The sequence below is a fragment of the Scyliorhinus torazame genome, chromosome 17 (genome assembly GCF_047496885.1).
Source record: "Scyliorhinus torazame isolate Kashiwa2021f chromosome 17, sScyTor2.1, whole genome shotgun sequence".
Classification (NCBI taxonomy): domain Eukaryota; kingdom Metazoa; phylum Chordata; class Chondrichthyes; order Carcharhiniformes; family Scyliorhinidae; genus Scyliorhinus; species Scyliorhinus torazame.
In genome coordinates, this window is record NC_092723.1 from 85,524,252 (window position 1) to 85,544,920 (window position 20,669).

Here is a 20,669-nt window from a genome sequence, read left to right on the forward strand (position 1 = left end):
GGGAGTGAGATTAGTGAGTGAATTGGGTCGGTGAGTGAGGGAGTGGGTGAGTGAGTGGGTGAGTGAGGATGTGGGTGAGTGAGGGAGTGGGTGGGTGAGTGAGGGGGTGGGTGAGTCAGTGAGGGAGTGGGTGAGTGTGGGAGTGGGAAGGTGAGTGAGGGAGTGGGTGGGTGAGTGAGGGAGTGAGTGGGTGAGTGAGGACGTGGGTGAGTGAGGGAGTGGGTGGGTGAGTGAGGGGGTGGGTGAGTCAGTGAGGGAGCGGGTGAGTGTGGGAGTGGGAAGGTGAGTGAGGGAGTGGGTGGGTGAGTGAGGGAGTGAGTGGGTGAGTGAGTGAGTGAAGGAGTGGGTGGGTGAGGGAGGGATTGGCTGGGTGAGGGAGTGAGTGAGGGAGTGGGTGGGTGAGTGAGGGAGTGGATCAATGAGTGAGTGAGGATGGGTGAGTGAGTGACTGATTGAGTGAGTCAAGTGAGTTGGGTGTGTGGTGAGGGAGTGGGTGAGGGAGTGAGATTAGTGAGTGAATTGGGTCGATGAGTGAGGGAGTGGGTGAATGAGTGAGTGCGGGTGGGTGAGTGAGTCAGTGAGTGAGTGAGTGAGTTGGGTGTGGCGAGGGAGTGGGTGAGGGAGTGAGATTAGTGAGTGAATTGGGTTGGTGAGTGAGGGAGTCGGTGAGTGAGTGAGTGAGGGAGTGGGTGAGTGAGGGAGTGGGTGGGTCGAGTGAGTTGGGTGTGTGGTGAGGGAGTGGGTGAGTAAGGGAGTGAGGGAGTGGGTGAGTGAGGGAGTGAGGATGGGTGAGTGAGTGAGTGAGTGAGTGGGTGGGTGAGTGAGTTGGGTGTGTGGTGAGGGAGTGGGTGAGGGAGTGAGATTAGTGAGTGAATTGGGTCGGTGAGTGAGGGAGCGGGTGAGTGAGTGGGTGAGTGAGGAGGTGGGTGAGTGAGGGAGTGGGTGGGTGTGTGAGGGAGTGGGTGAGTCAGTGAGGGAGTGGGTGAGTGTGGGAGTGGGTGAGTCATTGAGGGAGTGGGTGAGTGTGGGAGTGGGTAGGTGAGTGAGTGAGGGAGTGGGTGGGTGAGTGAGGGAGTGAGTGGGTGAGTGAGTGAGGGAGTGGGTGGGTGAGGGAGTGACTGGGTGAGGGAGTGAGTGAGGAAGTGGGTGAGTGAGTGAGGGAGGGTGTGAGTGAGTGAATGGGGGAGGGGTGGGTGAGGGAGGGAATGGGTGGATGAGGGAGTGAGTGAGGGAGTGGGTGGGTGAGTGAGGGAGTGGGTGAATGAGTGAGTGAGGGTGGGTGAGTGAGTGAGTGAGTGAGGGAGTGGGTGGGTCGGGTGAGTTGGGTGTGTGGTGAGGGAGTGGCTGAGTGAGGGAGTGAGTGAGTGAGTGAGTGAGTGGGTGGGTCGAGTGAGTTGGGTGTGTGGTGAGGGAGTGGGTGAGTGAGTGAGATTAGTGAGTGAATTGGGTCGGTGAGTGAGGGAGCGGTTGAGTGGGTGGGTGAGTGAGGAGGTGGGTGAGTGAGGGAGTAGGTGGGTGAGTGTGGCAGTGGGTGAGTCATTGAGGGAGTGGGTGAGTGTGGGAGTGAGTGGGTGAGTGACTGAGGGAGTGGGTGAGTGAGGGAGGGAGTGGCTGGGTTAGGGAGTTGGTGAGTCAGGGCGTGAGTGGGTGAATGAGTGAGGGAGGGAGTGGGTGAGGGAGGGAGTGGGTGGATGAGGGAGTGAGTGAGGGAATGGGTGAATGAGTGAGTGAGGGTGGGTGAGTGAGGGAGTGGGTGGGTCGAGTGAGTTGGGTGTGTGGTGAGGGAGTGGGTGAGGGAGTGAGTGAATTGGGTCGGTGAGTGAGGGAGTGGGTGAATGAGTGAGTGAGGGTGGGTGAGTGATTGAGTGAGTGAGTGAGGGAGTCGGTGGGTCGAGTGAGTTGGGTGTGTGGTGAGGGAGTGGGTGAGGGAGTGAGATTAGTGAGTGAATTGGGTGGGTGAGTGAGGGAGTCGGTGAGTCAATGAGGGAGTGGGTGAGTCAGTAATGGAGTGGCTGTTTGATGGAGTGTGTGAGTGAATGAGTGAGTGAATGAATGCGTGAGTGAGTGGGTGGGTGAGGGAGTGAGTGAGTGAGTGGAGCAATGAGTGAGTGAGTGAATTGGGTCGGTGAGTGAGGGAGTGGGTGAATGAGTGAGTGAGGGTGGGTGAGCGAGTGAGTGAGGGAGTGAGGAAGTGGGTGGGTCGAGTGAGTTGGGTGTGTGGTGAGGGAGTGGGTGAGTGAGGGAGTGAGTGGGTGGGTGAGGGAATGAGTGGGTGGGTGCGGGAGTGAGTGAGGGAGTGGGTGAGTGAGGGAGTTGGTGAGTGAGTGAGTCAGTGAGTGAGTAAGTGGGTGAGTGAGTGATGGAGTGTGTGAGTGAATGAGTGAGAGTGAGTGAGTGAGTGAGTTGGGTGTGGTGAGGGAGTGGGTGAGTCAGTGAGGGAGTGGGTGAGTGATGGAGTGTGTGAGTGAATGAGTGAGAGAGTGAGTTAGTGAGTGAGGGAGTGGGTGAGGGAGGGAGTGGTGGGTGAGGGAGTGAGTGAGCGAGTGGGTGAGGGAGTGAGTGAGTGAGTGAGTGAGTGAGTGAGTGGGCGGGTGGGTGAGTGAGTGAGTGGGTGAGGGAGTGAGTGAGTGAATGAATGAGTGGGCGGGTGGGTGGGTGGGTGAGTGAGTGAGTGGGTGGGTGGGTGAGTGGGTGGGTGGGTGGGTGGGTGAGTGAGTGAGTGGGTGGGTGAGTGGGTGGGTGGGTGGGTGGGTGAGTGAGTGAGTGGGTGGGTGGGTGGGTGGGTGAGTGAGTGGGTGGGTGAGTGAGTGAGTGGGTGGTTGAGTGAGTGGGTGGTTGAGTGAGTGAGTGAGTGAGTGAGTGGGTGGGTGAGTGAGTGAGTGAGTGAGTGGGTGGGCGAGTAAGTGAGTGAGTGGGTGGGTGGGTGAGTGAGTGAGTGGGTGGGTGGGTGAATGAGTGAGTGAGTGAGTGGGTGGGTGAGTGGGTGGGTGAGTGAGTGGGTGAGTGAGTGAGTGAGTGGGTGGGTGAGTGGGTGGGTGAGTGAGTGAGTGGGTGAGTGAGTGAGGAGGTTAGTGGGTGGGTGAGTGAGTGAGGTGATTGAGTGAGTGAGTGAGTGAGTGGGTGGGTGAGTGGGTGAGGGAGTGAGTGAATGAGTGGGTGAGGGAGTGAGGGAGTGGGTGGGTGGGTGAGTGAGTGAGTGAGTGGGTGGGTGGGTGGGTGGGTGGGTGAGTGAGTGAGTGAGTGGGTGGGTGGGTGAGGGAGTGAGTGAGTGAGTGGGTGGGTGGGTGAGTGAGTGGGTGGGTGAGTGGGTGGGTGGGTGGGTGAGTGAGTGAGTGAGTGGGTGGGTGAGTGAGTGAGTGAGTGGGTTAGTGGGTGGGTGAGTGAGTGAGGTGATTGAGTGAGTGAGTGTGAGTGAGTGAGTGGGTGGGTGAGTGGGTGAGGGAGTGAGTGAATGAGTGGGTGAGGGAGTGAGGGAGTGGGTGGGTGGGTGGGTGGGTGAGTGAGTGAGTGAGTGAGTGGGTGGGTGGGTGAGGGAGTGAGTGAGTGAGTGGGTGGGTGGGTGAGGGAGTGAGTGAGTGAGTGGGTGGGTGAGGGAGTGAGTGAGTGAGTGAGTGAGTGAGTGAGTGGGTGGGTGGGTGAGGGAGTGAGTGAGTGAATGAGTGGGTGAGGGAGTGAGGGACTGAGTGAGTGAGTTAGTTCTTACCTTGGGATTTCCTCTCACGCTGCAGAACAGTTTGGTGGTGAATCCCACCGTTGCCTTCTTGTCCGCTGGGGGCTGTGTGAATTTGGGGGCTTCAGTGAAGTCTTTCTCCTGGTAAACAGGGGGTTTGTATGAGGTACCTGCAGATAGAGGGAACATTGAGGTCACAACTGTTGATGGAGCTGGACGTCAGTCAGTCGCCATGCAATGAATCACTGATTATACAATTATTGCTGCTAAACTGCTGACCAGGAAATTATGGCATCCGATTTCTAGATTGAGTTGCGTTTCCGGATGATGGATCACTAAACTGGCGTTTAACCTCACTAGCGAGGGAACACACACACATTCTCACACATACACATACACACTCAACACAGACACACATACACACTCAACACAGACACACAGACAGACACACTCAACACAGACACAGACACACACATACACACTCAACACAGACACACATACACATACACACTCAACACAGACACACTCAACACAGACACATACACACTCAACACAGACGTACAGGGCGGGATTCTCCCATCGGGCAGCTAAGTGTTGACGCCGGCATAAAAACGGGAGTGTTTTACTCCAGCATCAACAGGCCTTCCGGCGCCTGATTCTCCAGGCCACAGGGGGCCCACGCCGCTCCAGCTATTGACCCCGGCGTCAAGTGTGAAAAGGGAGGTGGTCAATGCAGGATTGAGGATGTTGTACCTAAATGCGCGCAGCATATGGAACAAGGCAAATGAGCTCGTTGCGCACATTTAAATAGGCCGGTACAATCACAGAGACGTGGCTGCAAGGGGATCTGGGCTGGGATCTAAATATACAAGGATATGTGTCCTATTGAAAGGACAGGCAGATGGGCAAAGGCTGCATTGTTAGTAAGGAATGAAGTTAAATTGATAGCAAGGAGCGATATAGGGTCAGAAGGCAGAGAATCTCTGTGGGTAAAACATAGAACATAGAACATAGAACGATACAGCACAGTACAGGCCCTTCGGCCCACGATGTTGCACCGAAACAAAAGCCATCTAACCTACACTATGCCATTATCATCCATGTGCTTATCCAATAAACTTTTAAATGCCCTCAATGTTGGCGAGTTCACTACTGTTGCAGGTAGGGCATTCCACAGCCTCACCACTCTTTGCGTAAAGAACCTACCTCTGACCTCTGTCCTATATCTATTACCCCTCAGTTTAAAGCTATGTCCCCTCGTGCCAGCCATTTCCATCCGCGGGAGAAGGCTCTCACCGTCCACCCTATCTAACCCCCTGATCATTTTGTATGCCTCTATTAAGTCTCCTCTTAACCTTCTTCTCTCCAACGAAAACAACCTCAAGTCCATCAGCCTTTCCTCATAAGATTTTCCCTCCATACCAGGCAACATCCTGGTAAATCTCCTCTGCACCCGCTCCAAAGCCTCCACGTCCTTCCTATAATGCGGTGACCAGAACTGTACGCAATACTCCAAATGCGGCCGTATCAGAGTTTTGTACAGCTGCAACATGACCTCCTGACTCCGGAACTCAATCCCTCTACCAATAAAGGCCAACACTCCATAGGCCTTCTTCACAACCCTATCAACCTGGGTGGCAACTTTCAGGGATCTATGTACATGGACACCTAGATCCCTCTGCTCATCCACACTTCCAAGAACTTTACCATTAGCCAAATATTCCGCATTCCTGTTATTCCTTCCAAAGTGAATCACCTCACACTTCTCTACATTAAACTCCGTTTGCCACCTCTCAGCCCAGCTCTGCAGCTTATCTATGTCCCTCTGTAACCTGCTACATCCTTCCAAACTGTCGACAACACCACCGACTTTAGTGACGTCTGCAAATTTACTCACCCACCCTTCTGCGCCTTCCTCTAGGTCATTGATAAAAATGACAAACAGCAACGGCCCCAGAACAGATCCTTGTGGTCCGCCACTTGTAACTGAACTCCATTCTGAACATTTCCCATCAACCACCACCCTCTGTCTTCTTTCAGCTAGCCAATTTCTGATCCACATCTCTAAATCACCCTCAATCCCCAGCCTCCGTATTTTCTGCAATAGCCTACCGTGGGGAACCTTATCAAACGCTTTACTGAAATCCATATACACATCAACAGCTCTACCCTCGTCTACCTGTTCAGTCACCTTCTCAAAGAACTCGATAAGGTTTGTGAGGCATGGCCTACCCTTCACAAAGCCATGCTGACTATCCCTGATCATATTATTCCTATCTAGATGATTATAAATCTTGTCTCTTATAATCCCCTCCAAGACTTTACCCACGACAGACGTGAGGCTCACCGGTCTATAGTTGCCGGGGTTGTCTCTGCTCCCCTTTTTGAACAAAGGGACCACATTTGCTATCCTCCAGTCCTCTGGCACTATTCCTGTAGCCAATGATGACATAAAAATCAAAGCCAAAGGTCCAGCAATCTCTTCCCTGGCCTCCCAGAGAATCCTAGGATAAATCCCATCAGGCCCCGGGGACTTATCTATTTTCAGCCTGGCCAGAATTGCCAACACCTCTTCCCTACGTACCTCCATGCCATCTATTCCAATAGCCTGGGTCTCAGCATTCTCCTCCAGAACATTATCTTTTTCCTGAGTGAATACTGACGAAAAATATTCATTTAGTATCTCGCCTATCTCTTCAGACTCCACACACAACTTCCCATCCCTGTCCTTGACTGGTCCTACTCTTACCCTAGTCATTCGCTTGTTCCTGACATACCTATAGAAAGCTTTTGGGTTTTCCTTGCTCCTACCTGCCAAATACTTCTCATGTCCCATCCTTGCTCGTCTTATCTCTCTCTTTAGATCCTTCCTCGCTACCTTGTAACTATCCATCGCCCCAACTGAAACTTCACACCTCATCTTCACATAGGCCTCCTTCTTCCTCTTAACAAGAGATTCCACTTCTTTGGTAAACCACGGTTCCCTCGCTCTACGCCTTCCTCCCTGCTGACCGGTACATACTTATCAAGAACATGCAGTAGCTGATCCTTGAACAAGCTCCACTTATCCAGTGTGCCCAACACTTGCAGCCTACTTCTCCAACCTATCCCCCCCAAGTCACGTCTAATGGCATCATAATTGCCCTTCCCCCAGCTATAACTCTTGCCCTGCGGGGTATACTTATCCCTTTCCATCACTAATGTAAACGTCACCGAATTGTGGTCACTGTCCACAAAGTGCTCTCCTACCTCCAAATCCAACACCTGGCCTGGTTCATTACCCAAAACCAAATCCAACGTGGCCTCGCCTCTTGTTGGCCTGTCAACATATTGTGTCAGGAAACCCTCCTGCACACACTGTACAAAAAACGACCCATCTAATGTACTCGAACTATATCTTTTCCAGTCAATATTTGGAAAGTTAAAGTCTCCCATAATAACTACTCTGTTACTTTCGCTCTTATCCAGGATCATCCTCGCCATCCTTTCCTCTACATCCCTAGAACTATTTGGAGGCCTATAGAAAACTCCCAACAGGGTGACCTCTCCTTTCCTGTTTCTAACCTGTTGAGGGTAGAGTTGAGGAATCGCAAAGGTAAAAAGACCCTGATGGGAATTATGTACAGGCCCCCTAGCAGTAGTCAGGAGGTGGGGCAGAAAATAAATCAGGAGATAGAAAAGGTATGTAAAAAAGGCATTTAAAAAAGGCAATATTACAATAATCATGGGGGACTTCAATATGCAGGTGGACTGGGAAAATCAGGTTGGTAGTGGATCCCAAGAAAAGGAATTTGTGGAATGTCTTTAAAAGTGAGCAGAGGACAACTAAAAAACAAATAAAGGGGGAGAAGATGAAATATGAGTGCAAGTTAGCTAGTAATATAAAGGAAGATAGGAATTTTTTTTTTCAAAATATAAAAAGGTAAGAGAGAGGCAAAAATAGACATTGGACCACTGGAAAATGTGACTGGAGAAGTAATAATAGGAAACAAAGAAATGGCAGACGAACTGAATAGTTACTTTGCATCAGTCTTCACGTTGGAAGGCACCAGTGGGATGCCAGAACTCCAGGAGAACCAGGGGGCAGAGGTGAGTGCAGTGACCATTACTAAGGAGAAGGTTCGGGGGAAACTGAAAGGTCTGAAGGTGGATAAATCACCTGGACCGGATGGACTACACCCCAGGTCCTAAAAGAGATAGCTGAGGAAATTGTGGAGGCATTGGTGATGATCTTTCAGGAATCACTGGAGGCAGGAAAGATCCCAGAGGACTGGAAAGTGGCTAATGTAACACCACTGTGGTGGGTCTGTGGAATTCATTGCCACAGAGGGCAGTGGAGGCCGGGACGTTGAGTGTCTTTAAGACAGAAGTTGATAAATTCTTGATTTCTCGAGGAATTCAAGGCTATGGAGAGAGAGTGGGTAAATGGAGTTGAAATCAGCCATGATTGAATGGTGGAGTGGACTCGATGGCCCTATGTCTTATGGTCTTATGGTTTAAGAAGAGAGGGAGGCAGAAGACGGGAAATTATAGGCCGGTTAGCCTGACTTCGGTCATTGGTAGGATTTTAGAGCCCATTATTAAAGATGAGATTGCGAAGCACTTGGAAGTGCATGGTAAAATAGGACTGAGTCAGTCCGGCTTTGACAAAGGGTGGTCATCTCTGACAAATCTGTTAAGAGTTCTTTGAGGAAGTAACAAGGAAGTTAGACAAAGGAGAACCAGTGGAAGTGATTTATTTAGATTTCCAGAAGGCCTTTGACAAGGTGCCGCATAGGAGATTATTAAATAAGTTAAGAGCCCATGGAGTTAAGGGTAAGATCCTGGCGTGGATAGAGGATTGGCTGACTGGCAGAAGGCAGAGAATGGGGATAAAGGGGTCTTTTTCAGGATGACAGCTGGTGACTCGTGATGTACCTCAGGGGTCTGTGCTGGGACCACACTTTTCACAATATACATTAATGATCTGGAGGAAGGAACTGAAGGCACTGTTGCTAAGTTTGCAGATGATACAAAGATCTGTAGAGGGGCAGGTAGTATTGAGGATGCAGGCGGGCTTCAGAAGGACTTGGACAAGCTAGGGGAGTGGGCAAAGAAGTGGCAGATGGAACAAAATGTAGAAAAGTGTGAGGTAATGCACTTTGGAAGGAGAAATAGAGGCATTGACTATTTTCTGAATGGACAGATGCTTAGGAAATCAGAAGCACAAAGAGACTTGGGTCTCCTTGTTAACGATTCTCTTAATGTTAACGGGCAGGTTCAGTCGGCAGTCAGAAAGGCAAATGCAGGAGAATGGGGATGAGAAACATATCAGCCATGATTGAATGGCGGAGCAGACGCGATCGGCCGGGTGGTCTAATTCTGCTCCTCTGTCTTATGGTCTTATACACGCACACACTCAACACAGACACATACACAGGGCGCGATTCTCCGTACAGGTGTCGCTGGTCATTCGAACACATGATAGACAGCACGTGCCGCAGGAGGCTCCGCATCACCAAGGAGACGGTGCAGCACCTGTGCCATGTCCTCGCGGACCTGGCACCACGTGGAGGAGGAGGACACCTGCTCCCTGTCACTGTCAAGGACACCGCAGCTTGAAACCTTTACACCTCAGGATCATTCCAGGGCTCGAGCGGGCACCAACCCACAGGTGCTTCCGACAGGTCACGGATGACCTATTTGCCCACGCGGAAAACTATATCAACGTGGACCAATCACAACAGGATGCCCGGGCAGCAGGATTCTCCGCCATCGATGGGATGCCACAGGTCCAGGTTATGGGTGATGTTCTTTGTTTGTTAAAATTAATATTATTAAGGTTGTAGTGTTGCTGCAAAGAACATGCAGACTTTGTACTGAATCAAAGTAAATTTATTTACACTACGCTATAAATTGTGAATTCTTAAGTATACTGAAAAAACTAAGTATTTGACCAAACAACAATATACAGAACCCCCTCTCTACTAACTCACACCAAGATCATGTGGACCACCGAGTGGGATGTGAGATGTGCTCTTACTCCATCTAGTGGCTAGATTCTGTAATGACACACTATTCCACATGATCATTCATATATACTGTCATGTGAGAGTACCTTTAAGAAATGGGTGTTAATCAGTGATGTCAGAGTGTGGGTGGAGCTGGGCTGTCTGTCAGCTTTTAACTTTCGTTTTAGGCTGTTTGCTGCAGGGTGTGTTTTAGTTTAGTTTTCAGTGTTGGAGCTGAAGCCAGACAGAGCAGGTGTACTGTTGATCTCTCTGCCATGAAAAGACTATCTCTTGATCGTTTGGTGAATTCAGAATTATAACTGTTTTCAGTAGTGAATGTAAACCTAATGTGATTCTGTTAAAAGGTGTTTCTTTTGTCTTCTGGATGATGTTTGGGAAGTTATTAAGGATTACCTAGTGTTGTATTCTTTGGGGGTTGTATTTGAATTGATTGGATTGGATTGGATTGGATTTGTTTATTGTCACGTGTACCGAGGTACAGTGAAAAGTATTTTTCTGCGAGCAGCTCAACAGATCATTAAGTACATGAGAAGAAAAGGGAATAAAAGAAAATACATAATCGGGCAACGTTGCTAAGATGTTCACTGTATGTTCTAAAAAGGTTAACTTGAGTTCATAGAATAAACATTGTTTTGTTTTAAAAAATACTTCTTCGATTTCTGCTGTGCCACACCTGTAGAGTGGGCCGTATGCTCCCCATACCACAATCTATTAAAAGTTGTGGGTCAGGTGAACTCCATGATACGCTGTGGCGTTCTCTAAACCCTGGCCCATAACAAATTGGGGGCTCGAGGGGGATAAAAGTTTATCTCCTGGATTGGCTTAGTGAATTAAAGACAGTGAGGGGTGAGCATATTGTGATTGCTTTTCAGGTATGGTATTCTAGTTTAAGTGGGGAGTGTGTTGTGGACAATGGCTCTTGCAGAGGCTCTGAAGTTTTTGGAGGTGGAGACGGTCACACGCAGTACCTTACAGACAGAGACTAAAAGCAGACTGTTAGATTTGGCAAAGACATTGCAGTTAACATTACCTGACAAAATGCAAAAAGATAAGGTAATTATGGTGGTGGCTTAGCATTTAAAGTTGCCTGAGATGTGGCAAGTCAGGGACCCTTCTGGTGTCCCTGACTCCTTCATCTGCAAGAAGTGTGTCCAACTGCAGCTCCTGTTAGACCGCTTGACGGCTCTGGAGCTGCGGATGGACTCACTTTGGAGAATCCGCGATGCTGAGGAAGTTGTGGAAAGCACATTCAGTGAGTTGGTCACACCGCAGATTAAAATTACTGAGGCAGATAGGGAAAGGGTGACCAACAGACAGAGGAAGAGTAGGAAGGCAGTGCAGGGATCCCCTGCGGTCATCTCCCTCCAAAACAGATTTACCGTTTTGGAAACTGTTGGGGGAGATGGCTCACCAGGGGAAGGTGGCAGCAGCCAGGTTCATGGCACCGTGGCTGGCTCTGCTGCACAGAAGGGCGGGAAAAAGAGTGGCAGAGCTATAGTGATAGGGGATTCAATCGTAAGGGGAATAGACAGGCGTTTCTGCGGACGCAAACGAGAATCCAGGTTGGTATGTTGCCTCCCTGGTGCAAGGGTCAAGGATGTCTCGGAGCGGCTGCAGGGCATTCTGGAGGGGGAGGGTGAACAGCCAGCTGTCGTGGTGCATATAGGCACCAACGATATAGGTAAAAAACGGGATGAGGTCCTACAAGCTGAATTTAGGGAGTTAGGAGTTAAACTAAAAAGTAGGACCTCAAAGGTAGTAATCTCAGGATTGCTACCAGTGCCACGTGATAGTCAGAGTAGGAATGACAGGATAGCTAGGATGAATACGTGGCTTGAGAGATGGTGCAAGAGGGAGGGTTTCAAATTCCTGGGACATTGGGACCGATTCTGGGGGAGGTGGGACCTGTACAAATCGGACGGTCTGCATCTGGGTGGGACCGGAACCAATGTTCTCGGGGGGGTGTTTTCTAGTGCAGTTGGGGAGGGTTTAAACTAATGTGCCAGGGGGATGGGAACCGATGTAGGAAGTCAGTGGGGACAGAAACAAAAGGCAGGAAGGGAGAGTGTGTAAAGCATGACCAGAGAAAGCAGGGCAGAGAGCAAGGAAGGTCTACATTAAACTGCATTTATTTCAATGCAAGGGGCCTGACGGGCAAAGCGGATGAACTCAGGGCATGGACGGGCACATGGGACTGGGATATTATAGCTATGACTGAAACATGGCTAAGGGAGGGGCAGGACTGGCAGCTCAATGTTCCGGGCTACAGATGCTATAGAAAGGATAGAACAGGAGGTAAGAGAGGAGGGGGAGTGGCGTTTTTGATTAGGGAGAACATCACGGCAGTACTTAGAGGGGATATATCCGAGGGTTCGCCCACTGAGTCTATATGGGTGGAACTGAAAAATAAGAAGGGAGAGATCACCTTGGTAGGACTGTACTACAGGCCCCCAAATAGTCAGCGGGAAATTGAGGAGCAAATATGTAAGGAGATTACAGATAGCTGCAAGAATAATAGGGTGGTAGTAGTAGGGGACTTTAACTTTCCCAACATTGACTGGGACAGTCATAGCATTAGGGGCTTGGATGGAGGGAAATTTGTTGAGTGTATTCAGGAGGAATTTCTCATTCAGTATGTGGATGGACCGACTAGAGAGGGGGCAAAACTTGACCTCGTCTTGGGAAATAAGGAAGGGCAAGTGATAGAAGTGCTAGTGAGGGATCACTTTGGGACAAGTGACCATAATTCCATTAGTTTTAAGATAGCTATGGAGAATGATAGGTCTGGCCCAAGAGTTAAAATTCTTAATTGGGGCAAGGCCAATTTTGATGGTATCAGACAGGAACTTGCAGAGGTAGATTGGGGGAGACTATTGGCAGACAAAGGGACGGCTGGTAAATGGGAGGCTTTTAAAAATGTGTTAACCAGGGTGCAGGGTAAGCACATTCCCTTTAGAGTGAAGGGCAAGGCTGGTAGAAGTAGGGAACCCTGGATGACTCGAGATATTGAGACTCTGGTCAAAAAGAAGAAGGAGGCATATGACGTACATAAGCAACTGGGATCAAGTAGATCCCTTGAAGAGTATAGAGATTGTCGAAATAGAGTTAAGAGGGAAATCAGGAGGGCAAAAAGGGGACATGAAATTGCTTTGGCAAATAATGCAAGGGAGAATCCAAAGAGATTCTACAGATACATAAAGGGGAAAAGAGTAACTAGGGACAGAGTAGGGCCTCTTAAGGATCAACAAGGGCATTTATGTGCAGAGCCACAAGAGTTGGGTGAGATCCTGAATGAATATTTCTCATCGGTATTCACGGTGGAGAAAGGCATGGATGTTAGGAAACTAAGGGAAATAAATAGTGATGTCTTGAGAAGTGTGCATATTACAGAGGAGGAGGTGCTGGAAGTCTTAAAGCGCATCAAGGTAGATAAATCCCCGGGACCTGATGAAATGTATCCCAGGATGTTGTGGGAGGCTAGGGAGGAAATTGCGGGTCCCCTAACCGAGATATTTGAATCATCGGCAGCCACAGGTGAGGTGCCTGAAGATTGGAGAGTGGCGAATGTTGTGCCCTTGTTTAAGAAGGGCAGCAGGGAAAAGCCTGGGAACTACAGACCGGTGAGCCTAACGTCTGTAGTAGGTAAGTTGCTAGAAGGTATTCTGAGAGACAGGATCTACAAGCATTTAGAGAGGCAAGGACTGATTCGGGGCAGTCAGCATGGCTTTGTGCGTGGAAAATCATGTCTCACAAATTTGATTGAGTTTTTTGAGGGAGTGACCAAGAAGGTAGATGAGGGTAGTGCAGTAGACGTTGTCTACATGGACTTTAGCAAAGCCTTTGACAAGGTACCGCATGGTAGGTTGTTGCAGAAGGTTAAAGCTCACGGGATCCAGGGTGAGGTTGCCAATTGGATTCAAAATTGGCTGGACGACAGAAGGCAGAGGGTGGTTGTAGAGGGTTGTTTTTCAAACTGGAGGCCTGTGACCAGTGGTGTGCCTCAGGGATCGGTGCTGGGTCCACTGTTATTTATGATTTATATTAATGATTTGGATGAGAATTTAGGAGGCATGGTTAGTAAGTTTGCAGATGACACCAAGATTGGTGGCATAGTGGATAGTGAAGAAGGTTATCTAGGATTGCAACGGGATCTTGATCAATTAGGCCAGTGGGCCGACGAATGGCAGATGGAGTTTAATTTAGATAAATGTGAGGTGATGCATTTTGGCAGATCGAATCAGGCCAGGACCTACTCAGTTAATGGTATGGCGTTGGGGAGAGTTATAGAACAAAGAGATCTAGGAGTACAGGTTCATAGCTCCTTGAAGGTGGAGTCGCAGGTGGACAGGGTGGTGAAGAAGGCATTCGGCATGCTTGGTTTCATTGGTCAGAACATTGAATATAGGAGTTGGGACGTCTTGTTGAAGTTGTACAGGACATTGGTACGGCCACACTTGGAATACTGTGTGCAGTTCTGGTCACCCTATTATAGAAAGGATATTATTAAACTAGAAAGAGTGCAGAAAAGATTTACTAGGATGTTGCCGGGACTTGATGGTTTGAGTTATGAGAGGCTGGATAGACTGGGACTTTTTTCCCTGGAGCGTAGGAGGCTTAGGGGTGATCTTATAGAGGTCTATAAAATAATGAGGGGCATAGATAAGGTAGATAGTCAACATCTTTTCCCAAAGGTAGGGGAGTCTAAAACTAGAGGGCATAGGTTTAAGGTGAGAGGGGAGAGATTCAGAAGGGCCCAGAGGGGCAATTTCTTCACTCAGAGGGTAGTGAGTGTCTGGAATGGGCTGCCAGAGGTAGTAGTAGAAGCGGGTACAATTGTGTCTTTCAAAAAGCATTTAGATGGTTACATGGGTAAGATGGGTATAGAGGGTTATGGGCCAAGTGCGGGCAACTGGGACTAGCTTAATGGTAAAAAACTGGGCGGCATGGACTGGTTGGGCCGAAGGGCCTGTTTCCATGCTGTAAACTTCTATGATTCTATGATTCTAGATACAGTCTGACTCATTGGAAATGGCAAAATTCAGTTACAAATTAAACAAATGGAACATGAGAAAGAAGGAAAGCAGCTTGAATACGAAATAGATAGAGAGGAAAAAGAAAGAGAGAGAGAGAGGAAAAAGAAAGAGAAAGGGATACAGATCAGGGAAAAAGGTAAAGGGAGAGAGTTTGAACTTCAGAAAATGGCCATGAAACATGACAGTCAGTTAAAAGTGGCAGACGTAAAGGGAAACGTACAGTTGGATGATAGCGATGAGGATAGTGAGAAAGAGTGTCATAGTCGAAGGCTTGATGGGGTTCTATTTAAATATGTCCAAGCATTGCCAAGGTTCGATTAGAAGGAGGTGGAAGCCTTTTTCATTTCATTTGAGAAGGTAGCTAAACAAATAAAATGGCCACAGTACATATGGGTATTACTGACTCAAACAAAGCTGGTAGGTAGAGCTGGTGAAGTGGTGGTATCTGAGACGTATGAGGAGCTGAAAAAATCCATCTCAGGTGCATCTGAACTTGGGCTGAAGCCTACAGACAAAGGTTTAGAAATTTAAGGAAATAATTTGGTCAAACATACATGGAGTTTGAAAGGGTCAAACAGAGTAATTTTGATAGGTGGATAAGGGCTTTGAAAATAGATCAAACGTATGAAGCTCTCAGAGAAATTATACTTTTGGAGGAGTTTAAAAGTTCAATTCCTGATGTAGTGAGAACTCATGTGGAAGAACAGAGGGTTAAAACTGCGAGGTTAGCAGCAGAAATGGCAGATGATTATGAATTAGTTCATAAATCGAAGTTTGGTTTCCAACATGAGTTTCAGCCTGTGAGGGATAGAAACTGGGGACATGAGAAATATAGATATTTATACAGAAAATACAGCACAGAACAGGCCCTTCGGCCCACGATGTTGTGCCGAACCTTTGTCCTAGATTAATCATAGATTATCATAGAATTTACAGTGCAGAAGGAGGCCATTCGGCCCATTGAGTCTGCACCAGCTCTTGGAAAGAGCACCCCACCCAAGGTCAACACGTCAATTCAACACTAAGGGCAATTTTGGACACTAAGGGCAATTTATCATGGCCAATCCACCTAACCTGCACATCTTTGGACTGTGGGAGGAAACCGGAGCACCCGGAGGAAACCCACGCAGACACGGGGAGGATGTGCAGACTCTGCACAGGCAGTGACCCAAGCCGGAATCGAACCTGGGACCCTGGAGCTGTGAAGCAATTGTGCTTTCCACAATGCTACCGTGCTGCCCTTAGGAACAAATAAATCATCATTATATCATTTTACCGTAATCCATGTACCTATCCAATAGCTGCTTGAAGGTCCCTAATGTTTCCGACTCAACTACTTCCACAGGCAGTGCATTCCATGCCCCCACTACTCTCTGGGTAAAGAACCTTCCTCTGACATCCCCCCTATATCTTCCACCATTCACCTTAAATTTATGTCCCCTTGTAATGGTTTGTTCCACCTGGGGAAAAAGTCTCTGACTGTCTACTCTATCTATTCCCCTGATCATCTTATAAACCTCTATCAAGTCGCCCCTCATCCTTCTCCGTTCTAATGAGAAAAGGCCTAGCACCCTCAACCTTTCCTCGTAAGACCTACTCTCCATTCCAGGCAACATCCTGGTGAATCTCCTTTGCACCTTTTCCAAAGCTTCCACATCCTTTCTAAAATGAGGCGACCAGAACTGTATACAGTACTCCAAATGTGGCCTTACCAAAGTTTTGTACAGCTGCATCATCACCTCACGGCTCTTAAATTCAATCCCTCTGCTAATGACCACTAGCACACCATAGGCCTTCTTCACAGCTCTATCCACTTGAGTGGCAACTTTCAAAGATGTATGAACATAGACCCTAAGATCTCTCTGCTCCTCCACATTGCCAAGAACTCTACCGTTAACCCTGTATTCCGCATTCATATTTGTCCTTCCAAAATGTACAACCTCACACTTTTCAGGGTTAAACTCCATCTGCCACTTCTCAGCCCAGCTCTGCATCCTATCTATGTCTCTTTGCAGCCGACAACAGCCCTCCTCACTATTCACAACTCCACCAATCTTTGTATCGTCTGCAAATCTACTGACCCACCCTTCAACTCCCTCATCCAAGTCATTAATGAAAATCACAAACAGCAGAGGACCCAGAACTGATCCCTGCGGTACACCACTGGTAACTGGGCTCCAGGCTGAATATTTGCCATCCACCACCACTCTCTGACTTCTATCGGTGAGCCAGTTTGTTATCCAACTGGCCAAATTTCCCACTATCCCATGCCTCCTTCCTTTCTGCATAAGCCTACAATGGGGAACCTTATCAAATGCCTTACTAAAATCCATGTACACTACATCCACTGCTTTACCTTCATCCACATGCTTGGTCACTTCCTCAAAGAATTCAATAAGACTTGTAAGGCAAGACCTACCTCTCACAAATCCGTTCTGACTATCCCTAATCAAGCAGTGTCTTTCCAGATGCTCAGAAATCCTATCCTTCAGTACCCTTTCCATTACTTTGCCTACCACCGAAGTAAGACTAACTGGCCTGTAATTCCCAGGGTTATCCCTAGTCCCTTTTTTGAACAGGGGCACGACATTCGCCACTCTCCAATCCCCCGGTACCACCCCTGATGACAGTGAGGACGAATAGATCATTGCCAACGGATCTGCAGTTTCATCTCTTTCTTCCCATAGAATTCTTGGATATATCCCGTCAGGCCCGGGGGACTTGTCTATCCTCAAGTTTTTCAAAATGCCCAACACATCTTCCTTCCTAACAAGTATTTCCTCGAGCTTACCAGTCTGTTTCACACTGTCCTCTCCAACAATATGTCCCCTCTCATTTGTAAATACAGAAGAAAAGTCTCGTTCAAGACCTCTCCTATCTCTTCAGACTCAATACACAATCTCCCGCTACTGTCCTTGATCGGACCTACCCTCGCTCGAGTCATTCTCATATTTCTCACATATGTGTAAAAGGCCTTGGGGTTTTCCTTGATCCTACCCACCAAAGATTGTTCATGCCCTCTTTTAGCTCTCCTAATCCCTTTCTTCAGTTCCCTCCTGGCTATCTTGTATCCCTCCAGCGCCCTGTCTGAACCTTGTTTCTTCAGCCTTACATAAGTCTACTTTTTCCTCTTAACAAGACATTCAACCTCTCTTGTCAACCATGGTTCCCTCACTCGACCATCTCTTCCCTGCATGACAGGGACATACATATCAAGGACACGTAGTACATGTTCCTTGAACAAGTTCCACATTTCACATGTGTCCTTCCCTGACAGCCTATGTTCCCAACTTATGCACTTCAATTCTTGTCTGACAACATCGCATTTACCCTTCCCCCAATTGTAAACCTTGCCCTGTTGCACGCACCTATCCCTCTCCATTACTAAAGTGAAAGTTACAGAATTGTGGTCACTATCTCCAAAATGTTCCCCCACTAACAAATCTATCACTTGCCCTGGTTCATTGCCAAGTACCAAATCCAATATTGCCCCTCCTCTGGTCGGACAATCTACATACTGTGTTAGAAAAGCTTCCTGGACACACTGCACAAACACCACTACATCCAAACTATTTGATCTAAAGAGTTTCCACTCAATATTTGGGAAGTTGAAGTCACCCATGACTACTACCCTGTGACTTCTGCACCTTTCTAAAATCTGTTTCCCAATCTGTTCCTCCACATCTCTGCTACTATTGGGGGGCCTATAGAAAACTCCTAACAAGGTGACTGCTCCTTTCCTATTTCTGACTTCAACCCATATTACCTCAATAGACAGATACTCCTCGAACTGCCTTTCTGCAGCTGTTATACTATCTCTAATTAACAATGCCACCCCCCCACCTCTTTCACCACCCTCCCTAATCTTCTTGAAACATCCATAACCAGGGACCTCCAACAACCATTTCTGCCCCTCTTCTATCCAAGTTTCCGTGATGGCCACCACATCGTAGTCCCAAGTACCGATCCATGCCTTAAGTTCACCCACCTTATTCCTGATGCTTCTTGCGTTGAAGTATACACACTTCAACCCATCTCCGCTCCTGCAAGTACTCTCCTTTGTCAGTGTTCCCTTCCCCACTGCCTCATTACACGCTTTAGCGTCCTGAATATCGGCTACCTTAGTTGCTGGACTACAAATCCCGTTCCCATTCTCCTGCCAAATTAGTTTAAACCCTCCCGAAGAGTACTAGAAAACCTCCCTCCCAGGATATTGGTGCCCCTCTGGTTCAGATGCAACCCATCCTGCTTGTACAGGTCCCACCTTTCCCAGAATGCGCTCCAATTATCCAAATACCTGAAGCCCTCCCTCCTACACCATTTCTGCAGCCACGTGTTCAGCTGCACTCTCTCCCTATTCCTAGCTTCGCTATCACGTGGCACCGGCAACAAACCAGAGATGACAACTCTGCCTGTCCTGGCTTTTAACTTCCAGCCTAACTCCCTAAACTCATTTATTACCTCCACACCCCTTTTCCTACCTACGTCGATGGTACCAATGTGCACCACGACTTCTGGCTGCTTAAGGATCCTGAAGACACGATCCGAGACATCCCTGGCCCTGGCACCCGGGAGGCAACATACCTTCCGGGAGTCTCGCTCGCGACCACAGAATCTCCTATCTATTCCCCTAACCATTGAATCTCCTATTACTATTGCTTTTCTATTCTCCCTCCTTCCCTTTTGAGCCCCAGAGCCAGACTCAGTGCCAGAGACCTGGCCGCTAGGGCCTTCCCCCGGTAGGTCATCCTCCCCAACAGCATCCAAAACGGTATACATGTTTTGAAGGGGAACGGCCACAAGGGATCTCTGCACTGTCTGTCTGTTTGTTTTCTTTCCCCTGACTGTAACCCAGCTACTCTTTTCCTGTACCTTGAGTGTGATTACCTCCCTGTAACTCTTCTCCATCACCCCCTCTGCCTCCCGCATGATCCGAAATTCATCCAGCTTCAGCTCCAGTTCCCTAAAACGGTCTTTGAGGAGCTGGAGTTGGGTGCACTTCCCGCAGGTATAGTCAGCGGGGACACCGGTGGTATCCCTCACCACCCACATCCTACAGGAGGAGCATGCAACTGGCCTAGCTTCCATCCCCTCTTACCTTACAGAATATAGCTGCCCTGTGGACCAACTGGACCTCCGCCCTCCGACTCTGCTCCTCGGCAGCTGCACTCTCTGTAAACTCCTGGCTCCCTTCTCGCTCTTGGTGGAAATGTAGGAAATGAAATTAAAGGAGTGCCTTACTCCCTCTTCACCTTACTCCCAGTCACCAAACTCTCACTATAGCACTCAAATGCACCAAATTCAGCACTCAGTGCAAACAAAGTCTGCACTGTAGGGGATCACTTTTATACTGTGAATCTGCCTCTGAAAACTGGCCTAATCCAATAAACGAATTAACAAGCTCCAGCTGCAGGTACCTACAAGTAGAACCTTTGTTTAAAGCTGATTTAAAATTCACCTTCTTCTAAACCAAACAGCAACTTTTAAGTTAATTAACTAAATAAAAGAAAGACTCGACTTTAGATAAAAATGAAGCCTTATACTCCCTCAGTCACCAAACTCTCACTATAGCACTCAAATGCACCAAATTCAGCACTCAGTGAAAACAAAGTCTGCACTGTAGGGATCACTTTTATACTGTGAATCTAGCCTCTGAAAACTGGCCTAATCCAAGTACGTAATATTACAGCTAAATAGATTGTGGAGGAGTTACTTAAATTCTTTACTAGATATGGACTACCCACAGAAATACAATCGGATCAAGGATCAAATTTTACCTCAAGGTTATTCAAAGAAGTTATGGATAGTTTAGGAATAAAACAATTTAAATCAACCGCGTAACATCCAGAATCACAGGGAGCGTTAGAAAGGTGGCATCAGACATTAAAGACAATTTGAGGGCTTATTGTCACGATTATCCAGAGGATTGGGATAAAGGAATTCCATTCGTACTGT

At 48.2% G+C, this 20,669-nt stretch overlaps 1 protein-coding gene across 1 annotated transcript in view; it reads right to left on the reverse strand.

Annotated features, from left to right (window-relative positions):
* The window catches only part of LOC140393986 (myosin-binding protein H-like), a 230,014-nt gene that overhangs the window by 148,354 nt on the left and 60,991 nt on the right, over positions 1 to 20,669 (reverse strand). The window contains exon 8 of the mRNA XM_072480709.1: positions 3,704 to 3,840. Within this exon, the coding sequence (XP_072336810.1) occupies positions 3,704 to 3,840 (137 nt within the window). The remainder of the gene's footprint in view (positions 1 to 3,703; positions 3,841 to 20,669) is intronic.